The following is a 26,161-nucleotide window of genomic DNA, read 5'->3' as shown; positions in this document are numbered from 1 at the left end:
TGGTCCGCGACTGATATTTTATTTCCCACCTATCCTGTGTGTCTGCAGAGCCTTTCCCTGTTCGTCACCTGCGCCCGGTAGGGGAACAGAACAACCCCCCCCCCCTCCCCCTCGGATCAAGACCGGAATGATTCTTTCGAAAGGGTACAGCCTCTTTCCTCTCCCATCCTTCCCTAATCCGAGCTTGTGCTCCGTCTATAATGCCCTCGTTGTCGACGGGACGTTAAACACTCATCCGGATGAAGAACATTATATGTTATATTTTTCAAAGTTTATGTAAAGTGTCCGCTGCCGCCATTTCGATATCCTTTTCCTGTGTTATGTTCTATATTTAACGCCTGTCTTCAACCAGATTACCTGGCATTTTGACTCTACTTATATCTCATCAGTCAGTGTTGAATTTTTCATGTAAATGAATATTTCGCAACTGTTGGTATCTCTCCACCTTACCGGTGTATATTGCATTTGAAATTTAAAATTTCGCTCTTATTTATGTCTAGTTTTAGTCACTTTCTGTACGAATTATTGCATCCCTATAGCACTTTTCACAAGTGAAATTAATTGTGTGACTTTAATCCGAACGCTTCTGTGAAAAATTTAGAGGACTCACTATTGACTAAATCCCTCACCACACGTATCTGTAAGCAGCAGTTGCATGTGACGCCGTATCGTTTTTTCTTACACATCTAGCGGTCGCTGTTGCCCCTGCACGTCGTATCACCTTTTGCAAGCGTAATGTAAAATTATTCCTACCACAAGAGTTAGAGATGTCAATTTTCCCTTTTTTTAGCTGTGGGCAACATAATCTGCGTCAGTAATCGAATCATCCTCCTTGGTACTTATTCAGCCAATAAGAAACAATTACGTTGCGGTTCCATCCGTTACCAACCGCAGCTTTAACACGATATAAGTTGTTAACTGAACTAGATGGTTTAACAGTTAGTCTCAGCTAGAGTAATTGTTGTACATTCCACTACATTTGCAGCAGCGACACTAAAAATGCGTCTCAAACTACCTGAGGCGAAAATATACTTTTCGTCAAAAGTACTACATAGTTGCTTAACTCTTGTAGTACTTTTGACGAAAGTATATTTACGCCTCGTATAGCTTGAGACATTCCCAACTATGTCTGATGTACAAATACTTTTCAGGTATGGTTCATGCAGGGGAACTTCTGTATCTGTTTCCGAGCAACTCATCGGGACCAATCACGAATCCTAACTCCAACGACGGAAAGGTGGCAAGTCAGTTGGCAACACTGTGGACCAATTTCCCCAAATACGGGTAAGACCCATCAATAATGATTCTGATTTTTTTATTTTGTTTGTTAATAGTGCCCTGGATCATTAATCACTTAAAAAGAGCGTCAGTCAGTCGCATTTATAACGTTACACCGAACAAGTCGTAAAGGCTATATCAGATACTACAGAATAATCACAAATAATAATGTTTGGTCACTGAAAACAAAACGTTGGCTATTGCAATAGCCGTTGATGCAGTCAGATCTTGTAGAGGACAGCCCGACAGTCAATTGCGAACTGGTGTTTGTATTATCAACTTGCATTCAATTGACGTCTTCAACTGTCTTTGCTGAACTGAATGTGTGATACATCCTAGAGAGAGGGGGTAACATTCATACAAGTAATTTTATTCACTCGCCTGTCTCAGGACCTAGGTCCAACATTATTTTTCCTTACTTGACACCACGTTGGAGCCTTAAGTGTAAGGCGCATAAGTGCAGCTGTTTCGTGTAGGTGGCTGGCAGACTGCGTGTATAACGTAGTGTTTGTGTTGTTGATCGAGTTGAAAGAGAAGGAAGAGGTTGCAAGATAGCGTTGGCACGCAACTTTCTCATCCCAAATGGCACAAACGGCACCAAATAGCGTAACACCACCAATGAGTGGCGAATTTGACTCAAGACATCGAAGTAAAATGTGGTGATCAGGAATTTTTCTTCTTAGGTCAGACAATCCATCGCCCTGGATTCAAAATAGTCACCTCCGAGTCGAATGCCGAAACAATGACGCGCGTAAGCGATCTCGGCTACAAAGGTAGTGATATTTGGCAGATCCACCCCACTACACACACACACACACACACACACACACACACACACACACACTCACACTGCATGAGCCTGGCAACAAAGCAACAAAAGTATCTGTATTACATAAGCCAAGAAAATAATTAAACCCAGAAATCTGAATAATGTTCATCCATAATTCATCCAGCGTCTCCTATTTATCAAATTGTCAATATCTGATCGTTTCTGATAATCTATCATCAGTGACGAACACTACATCGCAAGAAGGGGCTCTGGAGTTTAGGGGCACTTAACGGCTGATCTGTAACTGCAGTGTGCGGAACTCTGCCAACAGTAGTGTGAGTCTCTCTCCAAACTCCTCGCGCCCTGGCAGGCAGGCTAGCGTACCCGTAGGTACAGTCGTCGCCCGAGTGAGAGATGGTTGATAGTAGATTGAGAGATTCGCGCAACGGCGCAAAACCGGCTAAAGCTGCGCCTGACATGAGTATCACATGTCCCTAAGAAAAACGCATGTTCAGTCACTCTTCTTTTAGGGACCATAAATTGTTTAACCATAAGATATAAAGATAACTTAGTGCCGTGGGAAGAGAAATCAATTGACATCAGATGGGATACAGACGCCTGAAATGAGGACGAAAATGAAGATAAATGTTGTTGTTGTTGTGGTCTTCAGTCCTGAGACTGGTTTGATGCAGCTCTCCATGCTACTCTATCCTGTGCAACCTCCTTCATCTCCCAGTACCTACTGCAACCTACATCATCCTGAATCTGCTTAGTGTATTCATCTCTTGGTCTCCCTCTACGATTTTTACCCTCCACGCTGCCCTCCAATGCTAAATTTGTGATCCCTTGATGCCTCACAACATGTCCTACCAACCGATCCCTTCTTCTAGTCAAGTTGTGCCACAAACTCCGCTTCTCCCCAGTCCTATTCAATACCTCCTCATTAGTTACGTAATCTATCCATCTAATCTTCAACATTCTTCTGTAGCACCACATTTCGAAAGCTTCTATTCTCTTCTTCTCCCAACTATTTATTGTTCATGTTTCACTTCCATACATGGCTACACTCCATACAAATACTTTCAGAAACGACTTCCTGACACTTAAATGTATACTCGATGTTAACAAATTTCTCTTCTTCAGAAATACTTTCCTTGCCATTGCCAGTCTACATTTGATATCCTCTCTACTTCGACCATCATCAGTTATTTTGCTCCCCAAATAGCAAAACTCCTTTACTACTTTAAGTGTCTCATTTCCTAATCTAATTCACTCAGCATCACCCGACTTAATTTGACTACATTCCATTATCCTCGTTTTGCTTTTGTTGATGTTCATCTTATACCCTCCTTTCATGACACTGTCCATTCCGTTCAACTGCTCTTCCAAGTCCTTTGCTGTCTCTGACAGAATTACAATGTCATCGGCGAACCTCAAATTTTTTATTTCTTCTCCGTGGATTTTAATACCTACTCCGAATTTTTCTTTTGTTTCCTTTACTGCTTGCTCAATATACAGATTGAATAACATCGGGGAGAGGCTACAACCCTGTCTCACTCCCTTCCCAACCACTGCTTCCCTTTCATGCCCCTCGACTCTTATAACTGCCATCTGGTTTCTGTACAAATTGTAAATAGCCTTTCGCTCCCTGTATTTTACCCCTGCTACCTTAGGAATTTGAAAGAGAGTATTCCAGTCAACATTGTCAAAAGCTTTCACTAAGTCAACAAATGCTAGAAATGTAGGTTTGCCTTTCCTTAATCTTTCTTCTAAGATAAGTCGCAAAGTCAGTATTGCCTCACGTGTTCCAACATTTCTACGGCATCCAAACTGATCTTCCCCGATGTTGGCTTCTACCAGTATTTCCATTCATCTCTAAGGAATTCGTTTTAGTATTTTGCAGCCGTGGCTTATTAAACTGGTAGTCCAGTAATTTTCACATCTGTCAACACCTGCTTTCTTTGGGATTGGAATTATTATATTCTTCTAGAAGTCTGAGGGTATTTCACCTGTCTCATACATCTTGCTCACCAGATAGTAGAGTTTTGTCAGGAATGGCCCTCCCAAGGCTGTCAGTAGTTCTAATGGAATGTTGTCTACTCCCGAGGACTTGTTTCAACTTGGGTCTTTCAGTGCTCTGTCAAACTCTTCACGCAGTATCGTATCTCCCATTTCATCTTCATCTACATCCTCTTCCATTTCCATAATATTGTCCTCAAGTACATTGCCCTTGTATAAACTCTCTATATACTCCTTCCACCTCTCTGCTTTCCCTTCTTTGCTTAGAACTGGGTTTCCATCTGGGCTCTTGATATTCATACAAGTGGCTCTCTTTTCTCCAAAGGTCTCTTTAATTTTCCTGTAGGCTGTATCTATTTTACCCCTAGTGAGATAAGCCTCTACATCCTTACATTTGTCCTCTAGCCATACCTGCTTAGCCACTTTGCACTTCCTGTCGATCTCATTTTTGAGGCGTTTGTATTCCTTTTTCCCTGCTTCATTTACTGCATTTTTATATTTTCTCCTTTCATCAATTAAATTCAATATTTCATCTGTTACCCAAGGATTTCTACTAGCCCTCGTCTTTTTACCTACTTGATCCTCTGCTGCCTTCACTACTTCATCCCCCAGAGCTACCCATTCGTCTTCTACTGTATTTCTTTCCGCCATTCCTGTCAATTGTTCCCTTATGCTGTCCCTGAAACTCTGTTCAACCTCTGGTTTACTCAGTTTATCCAGGTCCCATCTCCCTGAATTCCCACCTTTTTGCAATTTCTTCAGATTTAATCTGTAGTTCATAACGAACAGATTGTGGTCAGAGTCCACATCTGCCCCTGGAAATGTCCTACAATTTGAAAACTGGTTCCTAAATCTCTGTCTTACCATTATATAATCTATCTGATACCTTCTAGTATCTCCAGGATTCTTCCATGTATACAACCTGAAGATAAAATGAAGATAAAATAAAACCTAAATTAGGACATACTGTTTATTACTGTCACACAGAGAAAAGAGGAAATTAAGGTCTAGGTATGATTCCAAAACTGAAAATTAAAATTATTCATAATGAAGGACTTTCAGCCAAGATAGCAATACTTGTTTGAAAAGTAAACAAAAGAAATGCCATGTAAATTATTCAAGTGTTTCCACGAAGATGTTTACATTCTCACCAGGAAATGGAAGCCAAGATGGGAAATTCCATTATGAGTTGAAAATTGAAACTTAATAAGAAAGTACGACATATATTAAATAGCGACTATTTTGTTGAAAACTTTATATATATTACAGTCGACAGAGGTCATACGTTCGTAAAATTTGCAAAGAAGAGCATATTTGTCGTTATCATTTCTTCGACAATGAAACCTGTAGAAACTGACCAAGATCGGGACAAAATGGAATTGAAATGAAATTATATTTTATCAGACAATAAAGTAATTGTGCAGAATGTGACAATCCTAAACCATTTTACAGTTGTAAGTGATCTGAAACTCAAAAGCTCCAGAACAAAAATAAATACGAAATCTAGTACGAATCAGCCTTATCAGCTACCAACTCAGAAATGAATATTAAGAAGATTTGTTTAAAGATCAAAAGGTATTGTAGATTAAAGAAAATGCAGATTTTGCAGGTGCAGATGAATGTGCACATTATTTTAACAAAGCTACTTATGCAGACATAAAAAGATGTTACAGATACGTAGAAAGCCCAAATACAAAAAATTCAAGTGTAACACGGCAGCAATGAAAGAGACGAGAATTTCAAGGCAAAATTTAGAAAATCAGAAACTACTGTTGGCTACACATCACACTTCTTGAGATAAGGTAGCAGATGGAGCCGTAGCTACCAACAGAGTATTAGTATTAGTTTTCCAATACTTCTTTAAACATGTGTAGTTTAAGAGACGAATCTAAAACATAGACAACAACTGATACAACGTTGAGATGATGTATTGGCTTCCAGTTAAAATGAGCAATATAAGAGGAATGGACTAAATTACTTACAGGCTATCTGGAGAAGAATAAATTTCTTGCAAATTACATTAGTGCTGCATTTTTTTAGACCCATCAGACATCTGTCCATACCCTACACTGCCTTGAGAAATAAGAAATTTAACCAACCTACATTAGTATGTTGAAGAACACGTGCCTCTGTTATTAACTGCAACTGATCCGTGGAGGATTTCGAGGAGGGAGCGCTTTAATCAGCTGCCCTTAAACCAAATGTACTTTGGAGGTTTGTGGACGATACTTTCATAGTGTGGCCTCATAGAGAAGATAAATTGATGGAGTTTCTTCGCCACGTCAGCTCCATTTATAATAACATTCGGTTCACCCTGAAAGTAGGGAAGGATGGTTGTTTTGTCTTTCTTGGATGTCTTGGTTAGACGAAAGAATGATGGCTATCTGCAGCATTCAGACTACTGTAAGTCGACTCATACTGATCGGAATTTGCAAGCGGTAAGTTATCACCAGTCGCAAACTGTAAGCATGTTTAAAACACCCATAAACAGAGCTCATTCTGTCTCAGATTTAGATAGTTTGACTAAAAAGGTCGTCCAACTAATGACAGTGGTCAGAAAAAAGTGGGTATTCCACCCAGCAGATTAACAGGAGACTCTCAGTTAAAATCAATAATCAGGAAGTGGATAAAGAGGAGAACACGCCAGCAAAATCTTTTGCTTTTCTTCCTTTTGTGGCCTATATTTCGTTTAAAATATCAAGAACCCTCTGCAAATTTCAAGTGAAAGTGATTTTCCGTCCACCATCTAAGATCTCAGATCTTTTGGGATCGATGAAGGACAACTTGTTGTTGTGGAAGGTGGTAATTTACAAAATATCTTGTCAGTGTGGTATAGTTTACATAAGACAGACTACATGCTCTGTGAAAGACTGCTAAACTGAACATGAACGTTGCATTGACCTCTTGCAAGTCCGCTATTGCCGAACACTATTTCCACTGGACATTCAATGATGTACGATAGAACTATGATTCTGACTGTGGTGTCACCACCAGACACCACACTTGCTGGGTGGTAGCCTTTAAATCGGCCGCGGTCCATTAGTATACGTCGGACCCGCGTGCCGCCACTGTCAGTAATTGCAGACCGAGCATCACCACACGGCACGTCTAGAGAGACTTCCTAGCACTCGCCCCAGTTGTACAGCCGACTTTGCTAGGAAAGGTTCACTGACAAACACGCTCTCATTTGCCGAGACGATAGTTAGCATAGCCTTCAGCTACGTCATTTGCTACGACCTAGCAAGGCGCCATTATCAATAGATATTTAACTTGTGATGCCTGTACCATCAGACCGATGTTCTCCAATTATGCATTAAAGTTAAGTATTACATCGTACTTTATTTGCTACTATAAATTCCCTTAACTGTTCCAGACCTCACGCCAGTCTGCGTGAGCTAAAAGCGTGCATTTCGGCTTCACCTCATAGTGACTTGGCTGTCTTGTCAAGTCACAACACTGACCACAGCAACAACTTTTGGGACTCCATTATTAAAGAATCCTTGGAAATACGTCTGGTGGAAAATCTGATGAACCGTGATAGCGGTTAGCAGATGGACAGTGCTTGGCACCCCATCATATCCACGATTTGTTCCAGTCGAAAACGACAGAGTGCGCCAATGGCCGCGGCGAGCGGTAACACAGAGGACAGCTGAGTCACGCAGTTCCACCAGCGAGGGCACTGCAGTCGGGTAGTGTGGTCTGTCTTGCCAATTTTGACTTTTGCGCATAATACTCGCAACGGTCTACAAAAAGGCGGAACAGAGCAAGTCTTCGTCAGTCTTCGATGGCTCACGTGAAGATGACTGGCAGGTGCCCAGTAGAAATATCGTGCAATGAATTAAACGATGGCCGGCTGCAAGTCCGAAATTTGTTTGAACAGTGATCATGCTCTTAGGATGCGTTTCAATGGACTTCGCCAGTTCCAGCAGGATAATGAGACACCAACCACGTCCAGAATTGCTACAGACTGGCTCCAGCAACACTCTTTTCAATTTAAACACTTCCGCTGGTCACCAAACTGTGATGCCTTGCAATGTACTGCTCATAAGAGATCTCCACCCCTCGTACTCCTACGGATTTATGGACAGCACTCCAGGGTTCATGGCGTCAGTTCCCTCCAATACTACTTCATACATTAGTCGAGTCCATGCCACGTCGTGTTGCGGCACTTCTGCGTACTCGTGGTGGCCCACACCATATTAGGCAGGTATACCAGTTTCTTTCTCCCTTCAATATATTTTCCTGTATGTAAAAAGTGTATTTTCAATTCCCACACACATAAAAGTTAATTGCATATATTGAAGTTATTATAAAGCAACGTTCCATTAACTGTTGGTTATACTTCCTGTAGGTACACAGGCTAGATCACAGACCGGTCTTTCGTTTTCCAGGGATCCAGCGCCGTCTGGAAGTCCAGTGGTGTGGGAGAAGTTGACGGAGAATGCTTCCAACTATCTGGATATGGAATTGGAATTTGTGACCCGTCAAGACTTGCTTAAGGAACGGATGGATTTCTGGAGGGATATACTATCTACCTGATGATTTGTATGTTGTAAGAATCTCTGTCACACAATACACAGTGCTAAATAAACTTTCATCTGCTTAATTTATAGAACAGTATATCCTTACAATATCAGCCTTAATTCCATTTAAGGTTCTTACTTACAATTTATCTTTTAAAATATTGCAAACTACTACACTCAATGAAGAGCACAAACATCTCTGATTTTTTATGTAGTTACCTTTGTTGCGTCTGCAGTCGACAATACAAAAATCACATAGCTATTTAAGCAATTTTACTGTAAATAAATGTTTATAGAAATCAATATTTCCCTTATAAAAATGTTAAGTTACACGTTTAACTGCAAACTGGGTCTGCTCCAACGCTTTACAACATGTTATACCTCCTAGTTAGAGAATCACTGTTTGATATATGATTAGAGAAGATACGAAGAACTCAAATGGACAGGGAAACTCGAATTTTCGTATGCAATGATGGTCCGCAGCTGTAGAGCCACCTTTCTGAAACAAAAAGAAGTGGATGAATAGAAATTTAATGCAGTGTAAGATGGGAGAGGAGAAAACTTATGAGGTTACGTTAGCAACTTGGTGGCCATTTGGAAGACCGCCATCTTCCAACAACTCGCAATTTTTGAATGGAATGAGGGACTTCTGATACATCGAATAGACAGAGAATTGCAAGAGAAAAACAACTGAATTTTTCGTTTGAGCGTAATGTCACACATTCTAGAATTACTTAACATTTGTACAGAACTAAGCAACAACTGGTTATAACACAAGAAGGTGTGTCCCATGTCTTACACAGGACATTGTCAAGTTGTTGTTATCCACTGCACCCATTCCTCATGAAACTTAACCAACACATGTACTGAAATGTGAGCTCAAGCATAGAGTGAACTCAAGCATCCCTGGCGTGTATAAAGTAGATCCATACCTAGCCTAGGTATCCGAGTTGAGGAAATTAATTTAGAATTATTTTGTAAACTTGTGGATTGTCAACAGTGTTCACTCTTTCAGATATCCATGCATGTAAAGCCACATTTACAATGAATTTAGAAACATGCTTCAGTTTACAACACTGTTTGCAGCCTTTCCTGCAACATGTTGCTACGTTATCGTTTTTCTCATCCCCATCCACACCAGCGACAAACATTTCTACATATGAATTCACAACATCTACAACACTCAACCAACAGGAAACTTTTACACTGTATATTCACGTCAAGAGCTGTGCTATGACAATTGAAGAGGAAGAACTGATGATATGTGATCCTGTATTAATAATACTCAACGAAATAAGCAGAGCCGGCCGTCGTGGCCGAGCAGTTTCTCGCGTCCGTCGGCCGTCGTAATTTACTTTATTATTTACTACAGAAATAGATTGGTAGTGGTGACTGTTGCCGACTTACGTGGTGGGCCTTAATCAAAATGATATTTCATTCAATTTTGATTTACAGTATATTAATTTCCTCAGCTAGTCAGTTCACTTTAAAGCAAAAAATCTTTATTTATTAATTACAATTGCGGCCCACATACGCATGAGAGTATTTTTTCCTTACCTCCATTAACCATTGCATTGTAGCTGCAGTCCTGGCTCTGGCTCTCGGCTGTTACACTGAAAGTAAGAATCTTAAAGCTACGTATTTTCTGCAACGTCAGGTGGCTGTAGAGAAAAAAGTATATTATGTTAATAGTGGGCGAGTTTTTCACTTCCGCTACATAATGGCGTCGTTGGCTGCATCGGCCGCTGCGATTGTTGCACTGTAAATTAATCGAATGCATGTTAATTCAAGGAAGGTGGACATGAAATTGGGATCACCTCTTACAAATTGAAAGTGAACAATAATATTAAATCAATATATTACCTACTTAATTAGTACAAATATTCTTACATTTGCCAGCACTCGCAAGATGTCTGTCTACACACAACCAAGACAAGACAAGAAGTGAAGACGACTAAAAAAATTAACAAAAGAGCGTATCTTGCAGTCCCTTTAGATCATTTTGTTATATTTCTCTGCCTTCGAAACTTACACAGAGAAAGTATTATAATACGGATACATGAGAAAGATGTATGTTCGCCTGAGCAGCTAGCGTCCACTTATTATTCAATTTTTAAATGTCTCTTCTTTATAAATAATGTTTTTAAGTCTTTTCTTGGTATTTCACTGGGGATGGTATAAGTTCTAGACGCTTCAGTCCGAAACTGCGCTGCTGCTACAGTCACAGGTTCAAATCCTGCCTCGGGCATGGATGTGTGTGATGTCCTTAGGTTAGTTATATTTAAGTAGTTCTAAATCTATGGGACTGATGACCTCAGATGTTAAGTCCCATAGTGCTCAGAGCCATTTGAATCATTTTTTAAATAAGCAGACAAACAACACAACTTATTTGTCATTGGTGGATAAAAACATATGGTGCTACAGAAGATGTGGCAGGAATTACATGCTGTGTGAGTGGAATTTTGAAGACAGTTCTGGTTTCCGTAACTTCACTCGGATCTTGTCATCCGATTTTGAAATTATAATGAATTTTACAGGACCAGTAGTTCCAAAGAAAGCCATATATTTCAGAAAAGCAATTCCTGTGAAGCAACAACTGCTGTTACATCCGGCTTTTTTTTTTTTTTTTTTTTTTTTTTTTTGACAGCAGGAGGTTCCTATCAAAGCCATGCATATTTATTCCACATTTCAAAACCAGCCATGTCACAAATCAATAGTTACTATAGTTTGTGAAGCTTTGGTTGAAGGATTCAAGGACTATGTAAATATAATTCTTTTATGTTACTAGCATTGTAACATCAATTTATTTGACCATACATTTATTTTTATTTTCATATTGTAATTAACCCTAATTATTATTTTCAATAAAGAAAATTTCTTCAGCCTCAGTTCACTCACACGTCTAGTGAATGTGACAGGGGAATCTTCAGTCTATGATTCCGCTGCCATATCAACATTTAACACTGCTGCCTCCTAGATACATTCATTTCTGTCACATATAAAACGTCTTTTTTTTGTCGCCATCCTTTCGTAGGGCGGCATCTCACATTCTTGCTGAGGACAAATTTTTCCAAAGTCTCAAAAAGAATCCTGCTGTCATTGCTCTTGCTGTGATATTGAGAAATCAATGACTTAACCCTCCAAAGCCCATGTGGGTTCCTGGCGGACCCAAACACACTTTTTTTCCCTGCCCAATCCCCATCTCATCCTTCACTGCTCTCTCCTCAGTAGTGCTTGAGAAGCTGACAGGACAACATCGGTCCTATAGGTCAGTAACTCTTATTTTTTCGATTGTTTTGCTAAAAAACGTGGTTGGTGTCTGAGCAGAGCCCATGTGGGGGTGTGTGTAGAAAAATTTGGCACATGCAAAAATAATTTTTCCTCTTCGATTTTCAATTATTTGAGCTACTTAAGGGTTATTTTCACTCTCTGCGTCATTGATCAAACTGAGATGATCTGAATGGAACGTTTTGCTCATTCAGACTTTTCTTTGTTGAGAAGATGTCAAATCGTTGGATAGGTCCTTGGTTCGTCGGTGAGGAGCAAATCATAGCAGACTGGGAGTGAAAGGAGAGAGAAAATTCACTTCAAGAAGATAATATTGAAGAAATAGACTGTGAAGTGGAGGGCGAAATTTTGCTAAACTATGGTACAGTGTCTGATGAGTTCTTCATTGCTCCTGAAGAAACTTAGATCCCTTGCAACAGCCAGATTTAGACGACTGTGAACATTTAGACTTAGTTTTGCGGAAGGATGGAGAGACAATTTGGACAACTTTGAGAAATTCAGCAACGAAAACTCCCTTACTCACCTTCCTAACGCAAAAGGGGTCACTAGATTAGCCAAAACTGCTCTCTTCTTCTTTTAATTATTCGTGAGTGAAGATATTATTAAGAAAATTATACTTCACGCTAATGAAGTAAACGATAAACAGAAACTTTGCTCCCAAAGTTAGAAAGATACACTGGGCCCACTGATGACGTAAAGCTGAAAGAACTTACTTGATTTACCTTTCTTTGTGGTACTGCTAATATCTCTGATGTGAGTCTTAATGGTCTTTCTTCTCAAAAATTTGGTCGTCCATTTTCATATGTGTAGTGTCCAAAAACTGATTCAAATGCCTTCTTCCACATTTGAGATATGGTTCTAAACAAAGACATAATGAGAGAAGAAGAAATGAAAAATTAGCTGCCATTCGCAAAGTGTAGGACATTTTCAGTGCAAACTGTGGGACATATTATACCACTTCCAAATACGTGGATACTGATGAAACTCTTCTTAGATTCAGTCAGAAGTGTCCCTTCAAAATGCATATCCTTAAAAAACGATAATATGAATTTAAGGTTGTCACTTTGCAACTCTCACACATTTTATTTTTGTGGTGGGATACCCTACACAGGTAAAAATACCTTTCAGATGGATGGCTCCCTTCTTTTGCAAACATGCTACGTTCATCACTTGTGTGAAAACATAAAAAATACCATCGCACTGTAACAGCCGAAAACTGTTTTGCATTGTACAAATTGGCTGAGGAGCTTACTAAACATAAACTCACTTTTGTTGGCACCATGCAGAAAAACGAGAGAAATATCTCCTGGAATGCTCGTTGTGAATGAATTAGATCCTACTACATCCATATTTGATAACCAGCCTGTCATAATGCTCATCCTCTGCGCTGAAAAAAAAGAACAAGAACGTCATACACGATTCAGGAACCATAAATCCGGGTACTTCGGAACCTGATGTCATTGAATGCTATAATCTGGCAAAAGGTTGAGTTGATTGTTTCAACAGAATGTGTCACTCTTACACAACCAAGAGGTATGCTTGTCATTGGCCCTCGCAATATTTTTATGGCTTATTTGATATAATGGAAGCAACCAGCTGTGTTTTATTCACCTTCATTGGAACTAAATTGTCTGGACAAGATTTTTTGAGAGATACTCATATAAAGCATAGGCAAGCTGATGTAAGGATTAGGGAAACCCCATGTCTCAAAACAGGAGTTGTTGTTGGAACTAAAGAAGATACAATGGCCCAGTATCTGGCCTGTCCCCTCAAGAAAATTAGATGGCAAATGAAATAGAAGAAATCATGCTAAACATATGCCAAATTTAACCATCCAATTTCCATAGAACATGAAAAATTGAGTTGGTCATGTCTGATGTGTGATGGAAATGATGATTATGATGATGATGATGTTTCAGATTATGGGGCGCTCAACTGCGTTGTTATCAGCGCCTTTACTCAGTCCAATCTCGCCACTTTCATCAATGATGATGAAACGATGAGTACAACACAAACACCCAGTCATCTTGAGGCAGGTGAAAATCCCTGACCCCGCCGGCAATCAAACCAGGGACCCCGTGCTCGGGAAGCGAGTGCACGATCGAGAGACCATGAGCTGCTGACTGATGCAAATGATTCACAAGTGAATCCAGAGAAGAGAAATTCTGTGATGGGAGTTTGCAGTATTTATTCGTTCCATTTTTATTTTCAAGTATACACTTCTACATTGACAGAGTAGTATAATCTGTAGTATTATGAGTATTGAATAAGTATGCAACTGCTACGACCGCTAAAATAATTTATTCACATAAATTAGTAGTTTTGGCAATTATTTGTTACCATTTTCAGATCTGCAAAAGGTGAGACTGAAAACGCTAGGATACAGCACGTAACATAACAGAACGCACATTTATATCCAAGATTTGCAACACATGGAATAACAATATATGTATGTTTACATCTTCACATAGACTTCTCCTCCAGCACAGCAAGTGGTGCTACACAATGTATGTCCATGTTGGTATTGTGAGCTGTACTGGAAGTTGGCACATTAGTTTTAAAATAACAGCTGTGCACACACATTTTATTGCGTCAATTACAAGTGGTAGCATTCATCAACACTTTACAACTGACAGATCCCAGTGTAAACATTCTTAGTGACACATAAGTAGATCAGGTGGTGCAGAGGTAGTACGAATCAATATTATCATCTCACATTAGATTAAGGCATGGATCTCCTACACCATCAATTCCATATAACTACATGTGCCTAAATTATTATCATAATGCACAAGCTAAGTCAGTATTCTACATTTTCCAAAAACTCTATAAAATCATGTGCACCATTTATAAAACATAATTTATACATAAACCTTTTTGTGTCATGTCAGAAATTATTCAAAAAAATTATAAAAAATTCTTAATAATTCCTTACAAAATTTCCTTTTATATGAAATCACAATCAATGTGATAACCTAAAGCCACTTAAAAGCTCTCTAAGTACAGCTAATGTTATAAACATTTTTTAAATTATGATATTTTTGACACTGACGATATGCTGTTAGATGATGGCATTTTTGACATTAGTCGCCTAAAGTGAATATCTTATCAACATATTTGTTCTTGCACAGGTACATGTAAGAGTGAGCTGCTAATGCTAGACCATGGGCTCAGGTTAGGAGCGATTGCAATCCCACATGGTCTAATAACTATACATTGGTTGTATTAAACATTGTAAGACTGTTCACCTAGATAACAGGTGATCAGATTGCACACAGGTGTCAGATGACAAGATCTCACTTAGATTTCAAGCGATGTGATGTCACGGATAAGGTCATGTAAACACTGTAATTGACAACAAAAGCACAAACACCAAATAGCTCCCTTGTTGGTAGATATACTTTGAATGTATTCTTGATGAAACATCAGATCTGTATCTGTAGATATTGAGCTATTCCTGGATGTATTAAAATTAATCTATTCATTATATCTTTAGCTGTAGGTTGTCACATTGATTGTGGTTTTGTATACCTGTGTACATTGTTGTTATTTTCAAATTTGACACGCCAACTTCTAGTACAGCTAATAATACCAACATGGACATGTATAGTATAGTACCATTCACTGTACTAAAAGAGAAGGCTGTGTAATGATGTAAACCTAGATATTTTGTTACTCTGTGTACTGCAAATCTTGGACATAATGATGCGTGTTAGTATGTTAGCTGCTGTATCCTAGAATTTCCAGTCCTACATTTTACAGATCTGAAGATGGAAACAGAGAGGCGCCGAAACTGGTAATCTATATGAATAAATGATTTTAGCGATCTTGGCAGGTGAAAATTAATTCATTACTCCTATTTTCAAAGTTTATGGACCATTCAAGTTTATACATTTTTCTAAATCTGATTTTGGTATAGTCAGTAATATAAGTTGTTTTTGCTTCATTTCTGAAAAGACAATTTGCAAAATACTTCCAGGTTCATTCAAAGTGTCTTCGAGTTTGCATATATTTTGAACTTCAGTAAGCCTACAATACTTTGAGTTTGAATATTGTTCTAGATCTGATTTCGTAATGAATGTAATTGGTTGGTTATAATTCCTTTTTGAAGGCAATTTTCAAGAAATTTCTGTATTTCATGCCTCAAGTCTGAATTAACGATGAAAATATGTGAAGTTTGACAGGTATCTCTTTTGTACAAGAAATACGCATGTTCTCATATTCAGTGTTCACTCAAGTTTATATCTCTTTCTGGTATCAATAAAATATTTACCATTTTTTTTTTTCATTTGGTATTCAACGATGTACCCACTTCAGCACCATTTATTTGCATTATTGATTTTCTTCAATGACGAAACACTTTTTCCATGTATTTTCAGACCTACAAGCAGCACTTTTGCTTCCTGGAGCTTAAAATTTTGAGATTATATTCGTAAGTACCCCTGAATTCATTCTATGATGTTTTGAGACCCGTCCAATGCGATTACGCCAAAAATATATGTGAGGTCCAGGCAGATCCCACGTGAGAGATGGTGTTCCAGGTACCCACGTGGGTGATGAAGAGATCGGCATTTAGTGGTATTGGGCCACGAATGGTGTTCCCTTGACCTGTACCAACACAGTCATGGAACACTGATTTTGTGTTGCCAACATGTTGCTACTAACTGTAGTCTAGTACTAGCTGTGAACAATGTTGAAGAACATGTTTTGAACTCAGTGTAAATATGTCTTAGGATAAAGTGATTCTTTGAGGATCTTTGGTTAGCAACACAGTAAATAGGATTGCAATACTTCATTGCTTGATTTTTTGGGGAACAAAAGCAGGAAAAATGTAATAGCACACACACAAGTTGAGCGTGTTAGATAAATAAATAAAGACCAAGACGCTGCACAAGCAGAACTAGTGGTACAGTAAATGTGGACACTGGCTCATTTGGGAAGAGAGTAGCCCCCCCCCCCCTCATCGAGAATTGCAGGCAGCTCACCTGCACATGAGTATGGATGTCGAGCAAATAACGAACTCTGCAGCAAAATCCACACTGGATTGGAAGGAAGAATTAAAAAGAAGAGACAAGCTGTCACCATTCAACACCAGCAACAAATACAAAGGAGGTAACGAGTGTGACAACACTCAATAGAGGTATCTCTGAATCTTTCAATTTAAATGAAGGATCAAGTTCCCTTCCTTGCAGGGGGACTTTGAGGTTGGCACTGAATAGTCTTTCATTTAGCACACAACTTACACAAGAAAATGGTAGTGTACCAAAGGAAACTCCTTCACAAACAAATTTACAGCTAATATATTGTCAAAACAAAGGTAATAGATATCACAGTGATGCAGTAGGTCCATTTTATGTATTTATTGAGGGACTTAATTGGGATGTAGGTAAATACCGCCCTGTGGCCTTAATAAAGATACTATTTACCTCTGACTCTGAGTACAAGTCAAAAATCCCAAATCTAACGGTTGTGGGGAAAAACAGAATATGTACTAATTTCTCAACGAAGGAGGCTGCGAACAGATTTGTGGAGGACAACCTGCTACATCATAAACAGATGGCAGCATACATGCCAAACCACAAAACACATTGGCAGGGAGTTATTAGGAATGGAGATCTCGAATTAACAGAGTTAGAGCTCAAGGACACTATTCAAGCTACAATTACAGTCAACCATGTACGCAGAATGATGACCAGAATCAGTAATTTAGAAATGACGAACGACATACCCCAGAAAACGTCTTTGTTTACATTTGCATTGCAGTTCCTACCGGAATATGTGACAATATATGACATGAAGTGTGATGTTGTGGTGTCACCGCCAGACACTACACTAGCTAGGTGGTAGCCTTTAGATCGGCCGCGGTCCGGTAGTATACGTCGGACCCGCGTGTCGCCACTATCAGTGATTGCAGACCGAGCGCCGCCACACAGCAGGTCTAGAGAGACTTCCTAGCACTCGCCCCAGTTGTACAGCCGACTTTGCTAGCGATGGTTCACTGACAAATTACGCTCTCATTTGCCGAGAAGATAGTTAGCATAGCCTTCAGCTACGTCATTTGCTACGACCTACCAAGGCGCCATTATCATTTGCTATTTATCTTGTGATGCATGTACCGTCAGACCGATGTTCACCAACTGCGGATTAAAGTTAAGTATTCCAGAAGCTACATACCTTTTTTTGCTAGTCTCTATTCCTTTAACTGTTCCAGACTTCACGCCATCCTGCGTGAGCTTAAACGCGTGCCTTTCGGCTACCCGTCACAGTGGATTGGCTGTCTTGCCAGTCCACAACAGATGTTATACTGTACATACCCCTCAAGAAGCAGTGTTTTAGACGCCTTCAATGTGACCATCTTAGTAACCACTGCAGTCACAGAGTCGATGTAGTCAATGTCGAGGGATCCATGAGACGGCTCAGTGCACAAGTGACAATATGTGCTGTGTTCATTGTAAAGGGAACCATGCATCAAGAGATAAGTCTTTCCCTGCATATCTCAAATAAAAAGAGATTTCGAAAGCTTCAGCTACATAAAATACACCCTTTAAGGAAGCTGAAGAATATAAACCAAAGGTCTTACGGTACTGTGGCAGGGAATCTTGATAGGAGTAAATTGGAATAGGAGAAAGATTCCCCACACCCCCACCCATAAAAAGCATTCAGCACAGATTCATGAAAACTCATCACCACAGTAGACCAAAACAAATAAAGACTACACCAACCCCAAGTCCTCTTTTTGCAAATATAAATTTACCACTATCTCCTATTAAAGAGAATCCATATGCACCATGACCACATACCCCTGAACCACAAAGGCAATAGTATCAGGAGGGGAGGACAAGAATACAGGAATAATCAAACAGCTAGTATCTGAAATAACAATTTTAATAACACAGCTTACCTCATTAAACAAAGATAGCTTGGATTAAGCTAATATATACAATATGGTTGCTTCGATAGTACCAAAAAATAAACATCGATCAGGACAGAAAGAGGCCATACTTACACTCTGCTCTTATAAACACAATAACAGATATTAAAGTTCTCCAACGGAATGCCAGATCCTTTTATACTAACAGAGAGTAGTCATTCAGGTGCAAACTTTATACTAATGTCTATTGTATTGCTGTTATAACTGAAACATGTATAAAAACTAAACAAGTCTATTAGATGTTGAGGATATCAAGGAATAAGATCGGATTGAGAGGATGGGAAAGGTGGAGTAGCCACACTGATTAGTACAAAAATCGGCTATAAACCAAATACCATGCCAATACCTAACCTCGGCTTTGAAGCAATGGCAGCTGAAGTAAGTACTAACAAATGCTGATTCTCTGTTGCATCTGTATATCGTCCCCATAACCTGTAGGAATTTCGAACAAAACATTCACATAATGTTGCAACACATACTAAAGCCATTCCTAATCTGTGGGGCCTTCAGTGCCCACCACACAGCATGGGACAGTCATAAGAATAATAAGGCAGAGAAGTACATAATACCTTGATGGTTATAACATGATCATTTACACTGAAGAGCCCAAGCAACTAGTACAGCTACCTAATATCGTATAGGGCTCTTGCAAGCACACAGAAGTGCCGCAACACGACATGGCACGGACTCAACTAATGTCCCAAGTAGTACTGCAGGGAATTGACACCATGAATCCTGCAGGGCTGTCCATAAATCCGTAAGAGTACGAAGGGGTAGACATCTCTTCTGAACTGCACGTTGAAAGGCAGCCCAGATATGCTCTATGATGTCAAAGTCCGGGGAGTCTGGTGGCCAGCGGATGTGTTTAAACTCAGAATGTTCCTGGAGCCACTCTGTAGCAATTCTGGACGTGTGTGGTGTCGCATTGTCTTGCTATAATCGCCCAAGTCCGTCGGAATGCACAATGGACATGAATGGATGCAGGTAATCAGACAGGACGCTTACATACATGTCACCTGTCAGGGTCGTATCTTTACGTATCAGGGATCTCACATCACTCCAACCACATACGCACTACGCCATTGCAGAGCCTCCTTCGGCTTGAACAGTCCCTTGCTGACATGTAGTGTCATGTAGTGTGGATTCAAGAGGTTGTCTCCATACCCGTACACGTCCACGTCCATCCGCTCGATACAATTTGGAGCGAGACTCATCCGACCAGACAACACGTTTCCAGACATCAACAGTCCATTGTCAGTGTCGGGGGACCCGTGCAAGGCGTAAAGCTTTGCGTAGTGCAGTCATGAAGGATACATGAGTGGGCCTTCAGCTCCAAATGCCCAGATTGGTGATGTTTCGTTGAATGGGTTGCATGCTAACACTTGTTGATGACCCAACAGTGAACTCTACAGCAATTTGATGCAGGACTGCACTTCTGTCATGCTGAACGATTCTCTGCAGTCATCATTGGTCCTGTTCTTGCAGGATCTTTTAACGGTCGCAGCAATGCCGGAGATTTGATGTTTTCCCGGATTCCTGATATTCAAGTTACACTCATGAAATCGTTGTACCGGAAAATCCCCTCTTCATCGCTACCTCGTAGATGCTGTGTCCCATCACCCATGCGCCAACTATAACATCATGTTCAAACTCACTAAAATCTTGATAACCTGCCATTGTAGCAGCAGTAACCGATCTAACAACTGTGCCAGACACTTGTTGTCTTATATAGACATTGCAGACTGCAGTGCTGCATTGTGCCTGTTTACTTATCTCTGTATTTGAACACCCATTCCTATACCAGTTTCTTTGGCACTTCAGTGTATGATGATGGATCTGTAACATTAAACCGACGACCATAGACGAGACCAATTGTAGTTGATATAATATTAGTTCTCCCTGTATGAACCAAATCACAGCATGATCAGTTCTGCAGGATAAATCAGGATCATATCATTTCCCTACAACTATGAATATACAGTGCAAGAAAAATCACTGGGCACATATTCGCAACAAATTGACTTGGAACATGAACAATGCGGATTGGTATAAATATCGCCAAATTCTTGAAGTAGGGGTAACATCAACAGAAAAAAAACAACCCTCACACAGGTAATACATGCAACTACATAACAACATATATCATGCACCAAATGAATCCATCCCAAAATGATCTCTATCAACAAAAGCAAGATGACTGGGTAATGCATGGCGGAATTAAAACTCCACTATAGCACTATAAGACAGAAGAGCAGCGTTATGTGAATATGCTAAACAACCTAACATGAACACTTTTTTGCTCTATAAACAAATGGCACCTAGAACCAAGAAGATTCTGAAATTCATCAGGAAGAGTATTTGGATAAAATATTCTAATTGTTCGACCAAGAAAAGTAAATCATCAGAGATATGGCAGAAGGTCAACAGATTTAGGAATATCGCTCCTACAATCAATAATATACAATCATGGAAGAATTCTGTGATCTTATTGCCCCACCGAGTGTTCCCAGTAAGTTATACAGCAGACAAAGGGAAACTTCTGCAACTCAACATGCACTAACTACACAGTTCAGTATTGATGAGTTGACATCAGTCTTCAAAGACAGCCCTAATACTGCCCCAGGAATGGATGAGATCAAATATTCTATGATATAAAAACACACCTGACAATGCAGTTGAATTACTTCTTCAAATCTATAATGGAATTTGCATGCATCGAGAATTAGTCCCAGAATGGAAGACACAGATCATAGTCCCTGTACACAAAAAAGGGAAAGATCCATCATGAGCCATTTCTTACAGACAGTCTTCATCCCTACTAGCTGGCTCTCAGTTTGGGTTCCTTAGAGGCAGAAGCTGCATGGACAGCATTTCAATATTAGTTTCTCATGTGTTAGCTCGCTTTGGTGAGAGAAAATATACAGGAGCACTATTTTTAGATATTGCAAAAGCATATGATAAAATTCAGGCAAATATACTATTAGACAAGTTGCTACTGTCAGGAGCCCCACCTACGTTAGTAGAAGGTATGCCATCATTAATTAGTGAACGAACTGTATATATTAGAAAGGCTCCTGGATTCAAGTTCCCACGCGTGATAATGGCATACCACAAGAATTGGCACTCAGCCCACTACTATATACCTATGCTATGGAAAGGGCAGTAACTCAACCAGTTAGAATTATACAGTTTGCAGATGGTATCTGTGTATTTACTTCCCATTTAGTATTACGGAAGGTGATGAACAACATTATGTCTTTGATAAAGAAGTTTAGTTGGTCGAAATGACCTGATGATGGAACAGAAGAAATCTTCAGTAGTGATATTCACTAGGAAATGCACCAATAAATTTTAATACATGTAGATGATAAAATACTACAAATTATAGCACTTATTCGGTACTTAGGTATGGCAATGGACAACAAGCTTACATGGACAGCACATATCACTTTCTTAATCTAAGTCTGTGAGCAAATGCTTTGTATTCTTCAATCAGTTACTACGACATCCTTCAGTGCTGCTGCTTCTATATAGCTCCCTCATTAGATCCAGATTGTAATATGGATGTATATACTACAAATACACAACTTGAAATTTTAGAGAAGCTGGACCGATTGCAGTACTGCTGTATACAAATATACTCAGGAGTAATGAAACCCACACCAACAAATGCACTCTTGATGGAAGCAAAAGAGGTGCCCCTCCACATAAGGAGGAAGATGGTTATGGAACGATACGTAGTAGAGAAATTATCATACTCAATGCATCCAATTCATCAAATCCTACAATTGCACATTTCTTTTCCAGGAGATCGGGGCAGAAAGCTTATTGATTTCATTTCAGCATGTAAAGATTTGGTAGATGAGTGGAAAAATAGTGCCACAAGTATGCAGTGACCTGTTTAGCAATATGACTATTTCATCATCAGGTATCGCATCCCATTCCAATGATAGAAGGAAAATCTGATTTCTTGGAGTCAGTTACAGCACTGCAAAGACATGTGGAGGAAACAAGGCAATGGGTAATACTCATACACACAGAGGGATCAAAGGCAGCAGGAGAGGACAACACAGGATGTGCTATATTTAGTCCGCAATTGCAGATAGTCCAAAAATATAAATAACCAGCAATTACTCCTTCCTATCTGGCCAAAACAATTGCAGTATTAAAGGCAATACAATGGTGTACAAATGAGAAATACACATACTATGCAATATTATCAGACTCGAAAACTACACTTCAAGCAATATGAAATACAAAAGTCTCAAAAACCACCAGTGAGTACCTACTCCAAGTTCGTTATTGGTATTATGAATGTCTCAGAAGGCAGAAACAAATTTCCTTTATGTGGGTGAAAGCCCATTGTGGAATTCCAGGCAATGAAAACGCAGGTCTGCTGGCAAAGCAGGCTAGGAGCAATGGCACACCACTAGACATAGAGCTTCCCTATATGGAATATAGATAACCTATTCAGAAAAAGGTATTCGAATTGTGGCAAGAAGAATGGACACAGAGCTTACGACACAAAGGAGGCTACTATGTGCAGATACAACCACGAATACCGAAACGACCTTGGTTGAGAACATTTATGGATCCTGAAAACCAACATCCACATTAAGCAGAAAAGATTCAATCATGGGACATTTTCAGAGCTTTTATGCCAACTGCGTATGAACCAGACACCAACCTGCAACTGTGATGAAACTGCTCAGGGAGATATGAAAAATTTATTATTGTTCATGTATGGTACACACGAGGTACAATTCATCAATGTCACTTTTAATGGTTGGCCTTCCTTTGTGTCCAAACTTGTTTCATCCTTTCAGAATCAAGTCTCTTTCTTTCATGAGACCACAGTGTTCCAATCAATTTTCTAATTTCCCTTCGACCAACTTTCCAAACAAATATCTTTTACCTGAATGTTTGTCTAACTCATATCAGATACTTCAAGATACTCCTTAATCACAGTGATCCATTTAATTGGCTCAGTCTTGGCCTTACTTCTGTTGTCGTAGAATTCTACTGTTTGCTTTATCAGCGTAGTGGGTGCCATTCTTCTAATGTGCCCCTAAGACTTAAGTCTTCGTTTTCTCATGTCACCATGTAATCAGTGTATTATTCTATTTCCGTTTTACTTCTAAGCCTATAAGTTTCTCCATCAGTAATTTTGGGGCCTAACATTTTGCTAACAATCTTTTGAATTTTTTGAGTATCCCTCTTTCTATTTAAAATTAAATTTTCTGCTCCATAAAGACATTCAGATTCGATTACAGTGCTGTAATGCTTAAGTTTACTGAATTTAGAAAGTGCATTTTATGGAAATATTTTGTGTTAATCTGAATGCAGTTGCCATTTTGTGGCAGCGATCTTCGTTTGCGGCTTTTTCAGACCATTTTCTTGTATGATTTCACCCAAGTATTTAAACTGAGAAACTCTTTTTATTTTTCTATATTTTGTGTTCAAGAACTTTAGTGCTTGTTCATTGCATGTCATATATTCCATTTTTCCGAATGATATTAGCAGTCTTACTTTTTTGCAACTTCTTTAAGAATTTCAATTTGTTTTTGAGGTGTGGTAATACCCTAGTTAAAAATGCCAGATTATCTCAAAGGCTAGGCAATCTGCTCTAATATTACTTCTGCCTAACTTGATTGATTGATCTGTTTTTTTGACTTGACTTTTGCTGTCGCCATTCTGTAATCACCTTTTCCAAAACATGGTTAAACAGTAATGGAGAGAATCTATCTCCCAGTCTAACACCTGTCTTTATATCGAATGGTTCAGAAATTTCTCCCATGAATTTAACTTTAGAGTTAGTGTCAGTTAACGTTTCCTTAACCAGTGTTAGAGTTTTATTATCTAGCCCTAGCTCCTTTAAAATTTGGAAAAGAGATTCATGATCAATTGAGTTGTAGGCCTTCTTAAAATCCACAAATGTACATACAATATTATTACCAGAAATTAAGAATTTGTTCCAGACAGTATCTGGCCTAAAGCCTGCTTGGTGTTCACCAACATTAGGTTCTAGCTGTTCTTGGGCTAGATCAAGTAAACAATGCGAGAGAATTTTGTATATGACTGGGAGCAGAGAGATTCTTCATCATTATGATCACCAATTCTATCCCCTTTTTTATACAGTTGATGAATTAGGGCAGTTTTCCAGTCCTCAGGTATTTTCTCAGTTTGCCAGATATATCCCATTAGTTGAGTGATCCCTTTTATAGTGATAGGGCCAGCTGATTTTAGTAGTCCTGCAATTATACTGACTTCTCCTGATGCTTTATGGTTTTTAACTCTCTTAATTTGTTTAATTATTTGGATTTCGTCAAGTTCCTTAGAGTTAGGGTTGGTGTCATTAGTTTGCTGTGATTGGAATTTATTAGCTGATTCTGGACAGGTTAATAGTTTTTCAAAATAACTTATAATTTTCCTGGTTTTTAAGAGCCAAACAGCAATTTTCATTTTTTAAGCAAAGACTTTGAGGTTGGTAACCAGTTAGTTTTGTTGTGAATGTTTTGTAAAAGTGTCTTCAAATGGTCTTTCGGAAGTCTTTTTCGATTTCTAAATGTTGGGGATTTTTGTAGTTTCTTTTAGTCTGTCGGATTACTTTAGATGTTTCTTTTCTTACAGTTAGAAAGGTGCTGTACGTATTTTCAGTTTTGTTACTATTCCTGTTTTTGAATGCCCCATGCCTAAACTTAACTGCTGTTTCACAATCCGATTTCCACCAAGGCTGTTTTTGTTTCTTTCGAAGCAGCATTAAATTTTATGGTGTTGTGATGAACTTTTCCTTTAGGCTTTGCCAGTTGTTGGATTGTTTTTTGTCAGGTTCACTTGTTAGAGATGGGGTCGTTTTAGCACTATCAAATTTTGGGATAATATTTTTTGTTTTGAAGAGTTTTTGAAGTTGAAGTTTTACTTTTATTTGCATTAAATAATGGCTGGAATCTATATTAGCCCCATTTCTAACTTGGACAAATAAAATTTCTTTGTAGTTAGGGTATGAAATTGCTATGTGATCGATTTAAAATTTCCCAATAAATGTACTGGGTGCCCACCAAGTTTTTTGTTTAGATGTGTTCCTTTTAAAATGTATTGACATGATCTTAAGGTTAAAATTTTTGCATGTTTCAACAAGTCTTTGGCCATTTTGGTTTGTCCCTTTATGCACAGATTATCCACCCAGCGTTTACTTACATTTTTTTTCTTTACCTAATTGAGCATTAAAATGACACATTAAAATTTTAACGTGGTTTGAGGGAATTTTGAAGATGATGCTTTCTAATGCTTCCCAAGCTTCATTATCTTCTTCAACTTTTTTACAGTTATTCTCATTGACTGGCATATGGGCAT

General features: G+C 39.0%; 1 protein-coding gene across 1 annotated transcript in view; it reads left to right on the top strand.

Moving 5' to 3' along the window:
- Positions 1-8,565, top strand: part of LOC126412952 (juvenile hormone esterase-like) — a 97,325-nt gene extending 88,760 nt beyond the window's left edge. Inside the window, exon 8 of the mRNA XM_050082844.1 lies at positions 8,458-8,565. Coding sequence (XP_049938801.1) covers positions 8,458-8,565 — 108 coding nt within the window. The remainder of the gene's footprint in view (positions 1-8,457) is intronic.
- The last annotated feature ends 17,596 nt before the right edge of the window (positions 8,566-26,161 follow it).

The sequence above is a fragment of the Schistocerca serialis genome, chromosome 7 (genome assembly GCF_023864345.2).
Source record: "Schistocerca serialis cubense isolate TAMUIC-IGC-003099 chromosome 7, iqSchSeri2.2, whole genome shotgun sequence".
Lineage (NCBI taxonomy): Eukaryota > Metazoa > Arthropoda > Insecta > Orthoptera > Acrididae > Schistocerca > Schistocerca serialis.
Note: the sequence above shows the minus strand (reverse complement) of the source record. Positions and strands in the feature narration are given on the sequence as shown.